At 43.3% G+C, this 9132-nt stretch overlaps 2 protein-coding genes across 2 annotated transcripts in view; one reads left to right on the forward strand and one right to left on the reverse strand.

The window, feature by feature from the left end:
- The window catches only part of LOC109468913 (polycystic kidney disease protein 1-like 2), a 24600-nt gene extending 22158 nt beyond the window's left edge, over positions 1 to 2442 (reverse strand). Inside the window, 1 exon segment of the mRNA XM_019767294.1 lies at positions 2358 to 2442. Coding sequence (XP_019622853.1) covers positions 2358 to 2424 — 67 coding nt within the window. The 5' untranslated portion in view covers positions 2425 to 2442.
- A 4018-nt stretch (positions 2443 to 6460) lies between these two features.
- Positions 6461 to 8019, forward strand: LOC109468537 (slit homolog 2 protein-like). The gene is made up of 3 exons (XM_019766779.1): positions 6461 to 6630; positions 6703 to 6872; positions 7562 to 8019. Exons 1-3 carry the CDS (start codon positions 6461 to 6463, stop codon positions 8017 to 8019), a joined length of 798 nt encoding a protein of 265 aa, XP_019622338.1.
- The last annotated feature ends 1113 nt before the right edge of the window (positions 8020 to 9132 follow it).

Raw genomic sequence — 9132 nt, forward strand, 5'->3', positions numbered from 1 at the left:
TTGATTCCTTTTGAGAAAGGTCAAACAAACCGGGGATGGAATAACTTTTGGGGAGGGGACACTGAATGACCTCGATTTTGCAGATGACATAGCTGCACTGGCTAACAGTTGTGTTGGTCTCCAAAACTTTACAGACAGACTTGCTACCACAGGGGAGAAAATTGGGCTCAGAGTGAGTGGGGACAAAACAAAAGCAATGACATCTATTGTAAACCCTTCACCACTTCTGCTTGACAACAAACAAATTGATTATGTGGACAGTTTTACATATCTAGGCAGTATTATTACTATGGGTGGGGGTACAGAAGAGGACATTAAAAGTCGGTTAGGAAAAGCTACCGGAATGTGGCAGCGTCTAAGAAAAATGTGGCGCTCCAAGCAAATTAGCATTCCGCTAAAGATGAAGCTTTTCCAGTCCATTGTGGTACCAACTGCTATATATGCATGTGAGTCCTGGAGAAGCACCAAAGAGACAGTGCAAATGTTAGACACTTTCCAGCGTAGATGCCTCAGAACTATACTAGGCATCTCCTGGCGTGACCACGTATCAAATGAGCAGCTCATGCAAAGAGCCAAGGTTCCATCTCTCAGTGAGACTGTAATGAAAAGGAGATTGAGCTTTGCTGGACATGTGTGGAGACTCCCTGATCTCAGAGCCACAAAAACAGCTCTAACATGGAAGCCAGAAGGCACACGCCCGAGAGGGCGGCCTAGAGTCACTTTGCGGAAAACACTACAAAATGATGGGGTAAAACTTGGACTTAACTCACTTAAGGATATGGCAGTAGTGGCGCAAGACCGAAACCTTTGGAGACAAAAAGTCAGACAAGGAGTCGACCTATGCAACAAGGTTGCGGGAGGATCTAAGGTCTAAGGGTAAGGTAAGACTCGCCGCCATGCAACATTGTTACAACAGGTGTTATGAACCAGTCACTGGTGCCCCCATGCGGTGCCATGATGTACTGCAGAAGCATATATTACACTACACGTGGACTCGCGTAAATTTTTCCACCCTGTACCTCATGCCATTTTTTACATCCATAAGTATATTTTCAGCGGCGATGGTTTTAATCTGTGTTTTCTGGATCCACAGTTGCAAGGATGTGATGGTAATATAAGGATACGAGAATTTTTTCTTAGTAGAAACGAGGTTAAAGCGACAGGCTACGATTAACAGTCTGTGGACTCCTGGAAAATACTTTGGTTTAATTTTGCAGACTATCTTGAAGAAGTGTCAGACTCGCCGCCATGAATTCCATGTAACATTGTTACAACAGGTGTTATGAACCAGTCACTGGTGCCCCCATGCGATGCCATGATGTACTGCAGAAGCATATCTTACACTACACGTGGACTCGCGTAATTTTTTCCACCCTGTACTTTAAGCTATTTTTTACTTCCATATTATTTCCGCGGCGACGGTTTTGATTTGTGTTTTCTGGGTCCACAGTTGCAAGGATGCAATTGTACATATAGTGGAGACCGCCACAAGCAGAATTGTGAGCAAAATTCGAGTTGTAAGCGAGAAGCTGCCCTGAGAAGATGAGTTCTAACTGTGAAACTGCACCCTCCTGACATATCGTGCATGTCGGTCATTAGAGAGTATAATGTCCTTGGTGCAACAATGTATGGAACCATAGCAACTCGTGTGCATTGGTGCATGGGAAACAGCGGTTGACGTCCTTCTATTCAGAGTTTTGGGCGCGCCTCAAACCGCCTTTATATTTGCACATTGAACTGTTTGTTTGTTAGCAACAACATAGATGCACACAAAAGCCACAGGTGGCAGGAGAATGGCGATGTTGCTGGTTTTACAGAAAAGCAATGTGCTTTTGCAATATTAGTAACAACAGCCGCCTCGTACCATACTTAAGGAAAGAGTACCCAACAAAATTACATGTACAGCTGGAATGCACCGAACACTGTAAAATACAGTATTCAAGGCTTTGGGGGCTGACGTTACTGCGATAAAATGATGGCTTGCGACAAAATGCGATGCCTGGGCCGCGAATACGTTTGATACGGGTGTTCCGGCCCGTGTGATAACTAGCGGTACGGCCCGGGGGTTCTTAACGCGTACGAAAATTCGAATACAAAATTCGGACGTTGGGATTGATGTTCTTGCATTTTTTGGGTTTAGGGACACCAAATTTTTGCTCATTTCGCATTAAAGGGCGTGTTTTCATGGGTGGGTATACATATGACATAAATAAAATACAACACGGTGTATTCCGCATCACCCTCGGTCCCGACCTTCCCGCGGATTGGATCTCCCTACGGCCTTCCGGCGATCCGACGCGCGGTCGGGCTGGCACCTCGGGCGATACGGAACACCCCGTGTTGTATTCTATATTTACCTTGTCCATATCCGATGGTGAAGAGTATGAGCACAAGGCTGCAGAATAGACGCAAACTTGCAGACATTTTCCTCGGCTTCCTTCGGAGTAGATTTTTCTCACAAAGGACAATAAGCGTAGATATCACCGACTGCTTGTCTTATAACTGGACATCCTGTTGGTACTAGTATTAATATGGACATGAGGCAGCGAGGGCGAAACCATTACAACAATGGGTAGGAACATTTTTCGTGATACACCAGGAAAAGAGTTGCTGACATTGCTGAAACTTTATGCCGTTTACTACAAAATAGACGTTAGGAAACGAGGCATTGTGTCACCTTTTATGAACGCAATAGAGCTCATCTTTCTGGTGTAAAATTATTTTCACGTCACCCCTACCCCCTCCCCCGTTACAATATTAAAGTGACCCAACTGTTGCTGACTCATGAGTTGGAAAACAGACAGAGAAAAGGCGACGGGTAACCTTGGTAACCTAGCAACGGAGCTTGTTTACTTCTCCGTCTCCTGTTTTTCTTTCTCGCAACTTGCTTAGTGTCTACAATCGAATCACAACTTCTATAGTGTCTATGATACTTATGAAGGGAAAATTCTGAAGTTATTAAGGTTTATCGGTGCTGTTGGCTAAAATTCTGCCAAGTTGTTTTTCTCCGTAGAGCTAATACGACCAAGGACATTATGTATAATGTCCTTGCTACGACAAAGCATTCAGAGAGGAGGTTTGAATTATTTATGAGGTTGGCACGACGATAACAAAGGACTTCTAATGTTCCATGTGACGCAGTGAGGTAGAAATCGTACGATTATTTTTTCTAGTCAATATCAATATACGCTCTCTTATTTGACCAAGAAAAAAAGAAATAGCAATGAAACGGCCTTCTAGCAGCCGTAAAATCACTTTGTTGCAGTGTTTGTTTATTTGTTCGTTCGTTTGTTTTCATTCTTTATCCACGAATCAAGAGAATAAATCGACCAACAGGTCGCTTTTCATTGAGGTCATGAGGTAAGAGGTCAGGGTCTGACAAAACATATTATCCTCATCATATATCACCTGACAACGACACCAGTACAGTACAATAGGGGGGGGAGGCGGGCTGTAGCCTGGCTTGAAAGGACTCAACAGTGGGAATCGCGACCATCGAGCCGGGCAGGGAGGATAGTGCGGGGAAAGAAGGAAAATTTGTAGGTGTGTGTGCGTGTTGATAGGCCCCGGGTGGGCCCCTGGGCGGGCTGTAAGTAGCCTCTACCAGGCTTCGAGAGGCGGCTGGAAAGAATAGACAGAGAGATAGCATATGCCGGGGGAGTTGGTCCGCTAGACAGTACATTTTGCCGCACACTGTTCTCTCCAGCAGAACAACTCCCCCGGTATGTTATCTCTCTCTATTTGACCAATTTCTACTCTTTCCAGCCGCCTCCCGAAGCCTGGTAGAGGCTAGGCTGTAAGATACTATCTGTTTGGATGTTTATTTTATTGAGGACTAAAATGTAGTTTGACGGGCTCTCCTCCTCCTTTCGGAGAGATGAGGCCACTGCAGGTCGTTGAGCATTTGTGTCACACTGCTAGTTCCCCTGTAGTCATTGAGGGTCACTCGGGCGGCCCTGCGCTGGACAGCCTCCACCGCCTGTATCTAGTCTCTACCAGACTAACTACGCTGGCTATATATAGATCCGTATTCCCGTAGAAAGGCCTGGTGGAGGCTAGCCTGTATCCCTTTGATGGTGTCCCAGGGTCCCAGACGGTGGAACTATATTTCAAGTGTGGCTTTATAGCAAGTGGCCTTGACCCTGGATGGGCAGTGGGTCGAGAAAGATATCCAAAAAAAGATAAAGTTTACATCACTTTTAAAGTCCTAATAAATCTATACACATTTTACACAAAATGCGTACAAAAAACAAACATATGATCATGAGAGCTTGTAAATGCTGTATATATGGGACGCGCCAGTTTGTTTTGGTGCTGGGTCTCCCTTTTTGCCCGCCTCTCCAAAGTGACGGGCGGCAGTTGTTCCATTTCTCGACAGGTGGCGCTTTGAAATGCTCATTCCAACACCTTTATGTCACACGTAACGTCATATGGAGACACGCCCATATACATCAGACTAATATCAGGCGCTGTTTGTCACACTCCGTTGCGCAACAGCCACGTAGAGCTCGGCTCTGAGAGAAACAACTGCAACAAGACGACTGAGGGCCGCTCTTCAGGCCTTCTTAGTCCAGAGAGTGAGTGTCAACTGAAGATATCCTGACCAGTTTGGAAGGTAAGTTGTGATGAACATGAAGGTAAGTATTTTCTGAAGTAAAATCATCTTGTGTTAATTAATGGTACTGAAAATTAGACATCCAGGCAGTGCATTATTCAATACAAAATAAATCAAGCAACTGGATGTTAAATTCTCTGAAAATTCCGAACTTTTTGATAGCATCCCGTGCCTGAGAAGATAACTGTAACCTGTGTATAGATAAGATGGTTGATAAAATTCATTGTATAAAAACAGCAGCCAGCCAAGTATGCCGGGCTTGTTGGCCTTTTTGCGGAATTTGGCTGGTCACAGAAGATGTCATCCTGCAATAAAATGAAGAACCAAGAAATCAAATTATTTTGAACTAAAATTGATATCCTTATGTGTAAAAGGCCCAAAAGGCGTCATGGAAATTTCCGTGAAAAGAAAAACAAGTAAACAACCTCCTTGTTAATATTCAAACGGCAAACTTCAAACGGCAGCTCCAGACAATCAACACAGCTCCTGTAAAAATTGCAGACCTCTGGTTACATAACTTTCCTGTACATAAACCCTTCAAAACTGTTCTTACTGTTTCGACTTCTCAGTGTACTGCGACTCTTGAACAGTATCAACGCAAAGTACTTGTCACTAATTTATATAGTTTTGGTTTGTTTGTTTTGATGTGTTTGTGTGCGTGTGCTTGTCTGTGTGTGCGTGTGTGTATGTGTCTGTGTGTGTGTGTGTCTGTGTGTGTGTGTGTGTGTGTGTGTGTGTGTGTGTGTGTGTGTGTGTGTGTGTGTACGTGTGTGTTTGTGTGTGTTTGCGCGTGTATGCTCACAGGAATTTCGAAGAAATGCAGTTAAACGGTAGGTAAAGAAGTTGAAACTTTGTAACCGTAGATTGACAGGAAATCCACAAGGCATGTTGCTTCAAGTCAGTTGGGTTACATACTTAGTTCCGTTTACATCAGGCCTCTTAGCCTGCAAGGGTTCTTTTCCAGGTATGTTACACCGTATATAATACCCTACGCCAGACCACCTCTTTGTGGTTATGCCAGTAAATTTACAACAAAAATAAGATACCTACTGGGGTTTTGACCTTTCCGATTTATTCTTTATTGATTGTTGAATCTGTAACTGGGTTCTAAATTTGCTACTCCATCTCGGTAGGAAGGTCTTACTGTGCTTACTTCGGGTCTTCTATAGATCTATGATAATCGGACACAGACGTTAGCATTGACATTCGAAGGGTGAGAACGTAGTAGTATATAATGTATCCTACTGGACTGAGAATGTCCTGGATATGTGAGGATAGCCTCCTCACTTATCACCATGAACTTCAGAAATAATTGTTAACAGTGGAAGTTTGGTTATGTACAGCTGACCATCCAGTTATCAGGAATATTTGAAATATTTGTATCACATGGGCCTACCTTTTAATCGTTCTTCTGCTCGTAATTTTTAACTGTTGTGGTGTGGTTGTAGTATGTGTAATTATTGTGGTCTATGTGGTCTTTCTAATAATACTGTAGTTTAACTTCCTAACGACTTTGTATTTTAACCTCCAAATGACTCTGAATTTTGCAATACAAAAACTCTTGATTTTGAAATAAAGAAATTTACATTTATTCGCAATGCAGTATCTTGTATTAAGTTTACTGCCATTGATCAATAAATAATTCTCGAGTCTGGATTTTTTTTCCTTGCTGAACGACCCGAACACCTGTATTCTGCAAGTTCAAAGCAAAGTTCCATTACGTCATTGACTCAAGCCTCCAGGTTGATTCCGAACCAAGAAAAGTCAAAGAGAGCATTAAGAACTGTGCTAGATACTCAGATTTTAACAGATGCGCTTATTGCTTTGTTTATTCGGCAGGACAACATGGGAAGAAAGCTGAGACACGTGCTGGTTTTCCTTCTCATCATCCTGAAGGAGCCCAGCATGCCGGAAGCTGCCTGCGGATGTAAATCAGCATTCTGCAGATGCACCGAAATGGGCCTCACCAGCTTCCCTCAGGACCTGCCAACAACCATCTATTGGTTGGATTTAAGGCATAATCTAATTACATCATATTCTCTTACAATTCCAAAACTTCCCCGTCTAAAAAAGTTGTACCTTCACAGCAACCAGATAACAATGATTCAGGCCGGTACAGTTGCAAATCTTCCCCAGTTACAAGAGTTGTACCTTAACAACAACCAGATAACAATGATTCAGGCTGGTGCACTTGCAAATCTGCCCCAGTTACAAGAGTTGTACCTTAACAACAACCAGATAACAATGATTCAGGCTGGTGCACTTGCAAATCTTCCCCAGCTAAAAAAGTTGTACCTGTCCCACAACCGGATAATAACGATTCAGGCTGGCACACTTGAAAATCTACCAGGCTACGATCGTTGCTCCTTCAAGACAACCCCTGGCGGTGTAACTGTAGCATGGTTACCTTCATGTCTAAGTTTCCCTTCTTTAAAGACCAGATAATTTGTGCCCAGCCCGCCAAATTCAAAGGACAGAAGCTCAAAGATTTCAATCCTGTAGAATTGAAATGTGAGGATCCAACGCAATCAACACCACGTGTTGATGCACAGAACACGTTTGTTTCAACTGCAATGCCAAAATCTTCTTCCTTTCTCCAAACAGACACCAACCCGGGTCCCACAGCACATGCTGTAGGTTCCACACTGCCCATACAGACCCAAGCCCCGTTCACATCATCTGCAGTGTCAGTGTCTTCATTTGGCGACACAGAAAGCCTTAGTCCTGGTCCAAGAGTAAACCCTCCAGGTTCTACCTTCACCTCATTGCCGTCCGCTACTCAGCAGAAAGTCAAAACAGCCGCTAAACTGGCTTTCCCGTTTCCCACCACCGGCACTTCTCCTATTCTGTTCACTGCTAACAAACCAGAAATCACCCGTTGCGTTTTCCAAGAATCTTCTCCCAGTGTTTCCATTCCTGCTCTAATCGGCTCTGTCTGTGGTACAGCGGCCCTCTCTATTGTTGCCACCGTCCTCATCACAATCTGGTGCAAACGGAACACCAAGAATCCTCCCTCTGGCCCAACTTCTAACATAGCGTTGAGTAACATCAACACCACAGCTACTGCACCGACTAGTGGTTCCCTTCATGATCAGACAGGGCAGGGCCAGGCTTTGGCGTCCAGTCAACCCTTGAATATCGAACACCCTAAAATAGGTACAGGTACAGGGTCCCTTGCTCCCCATAGAGATGGCCCCCCTCTACCTGATGATGATGAGCCCACTTATGTGGAGCCAGACGGTGCCCACTATATGACGCCAGAAGACGTCCTGTATGAAATGCCGGCAAACAGTCATTGCGAGGATGACAACCGGCACTATTACCAACCTCTAAAAAAAGAACAAAACTTACCCACTGATGCTTCTGGCTACGTACTGGTAGTGCCCAATAAAGGCCAGTGTTAAAGAATGGAATTTTCAGTAAGATTCACAAAATTGTGGATAAACATTACTTCAAATACTCATTTTTTCCCTGAAAATATGCTGCCTGACCTAAAAAAATAACTTTCTATGCTGGGGCATAACTGCCATTACTTCCTGAACAGACTGAAACGTTTGAAAAGGTCTAGCACAAAGTACAATGGTCTGAGATTACGGCATCATAAATTTAACCACTGTTGCCCTGACCACAACCCAAAAGATAAGGGTCATACCTCATTGGCAACTAGCCTGACTAAATCTGCGCTCCTAGCGGCCTGCCCGGTATTACACCAGCCGCCCCCTGGTGTAATACCGGGCCGGCCGCTAGGAGCGCAGATTTAGTCAGGCTAATTGGCAGCAGTTTTCTGCAACACTTTAATCCCTGGAACATAATTGATATAATCAATATGATCGTCCGTGAGTCAATATCTTCTGGCTGTCATCCACAAAATCATGAAAGTCCACACATTGATTATTCAGTAATCAATTAAAGTTGGAAACCGACGTAGGACTTTAACAATATAACTAGTAGGTGTAATATATAATGTGGAAAAGAAAAAAAAAGTAGGCCTGGAATTTTTTTGAGGGACTTTTGATCCACTCCTGTAAAATAATCTATATTTCAGCTGCCTTGTGTGATTTAATTACTTATTATCATAAATGATTTTATTAATACCCATCTTCTGTATTATTGATATAATCATGATATACAATGTAACTGATTTCTTATTGCTCATTATGCTTGCTACTGTAGTTGCTCTACTGGTAAGTACTATCATAATGGTGCTGATTTGCATATTTTGTGAATATCACACATACAGCAGATCTAATGAACATGATTACAGTAGCAAATCATATTTCTGTAACAGTTCCAGTAGCAGTACTGTACAGTACTGTAGGTCTGCTAAAGGAAATTGTCTTTTGTAATTGAGATTGATGCACCAATGTAAGATCGTGCTCGGACCAAAGTGTTCAGGAGTCCATCTCCACACTTTTAGTACCTGTGGTGCATGCCTAGTCTCTAACCATTACAGCAGTAGAACTCGTGATGCTTCTAGTGAAATTTAAGCCACGTAATACGTATACTTATACACATAA

The sequence above is a fragment of the Branchiostoma belcheri genome, unplaced genomic scaffold, assembly GCF_001625305.1.
Source record: "Branchiostoma belcheri isolate BF01 breed outbred unplaced genomic scaffold, Haploidv18h27 scaffold2, whole genome shotgun sequence".
Classification (NCBI taxonomy): domain Eukaryota; kingdom Metazoa; phylum Chordata; class Leptocardii; order Amphioxiformes; family Branchiostomatidae; genus Branchiostoma; species Branchiostoma belcheri.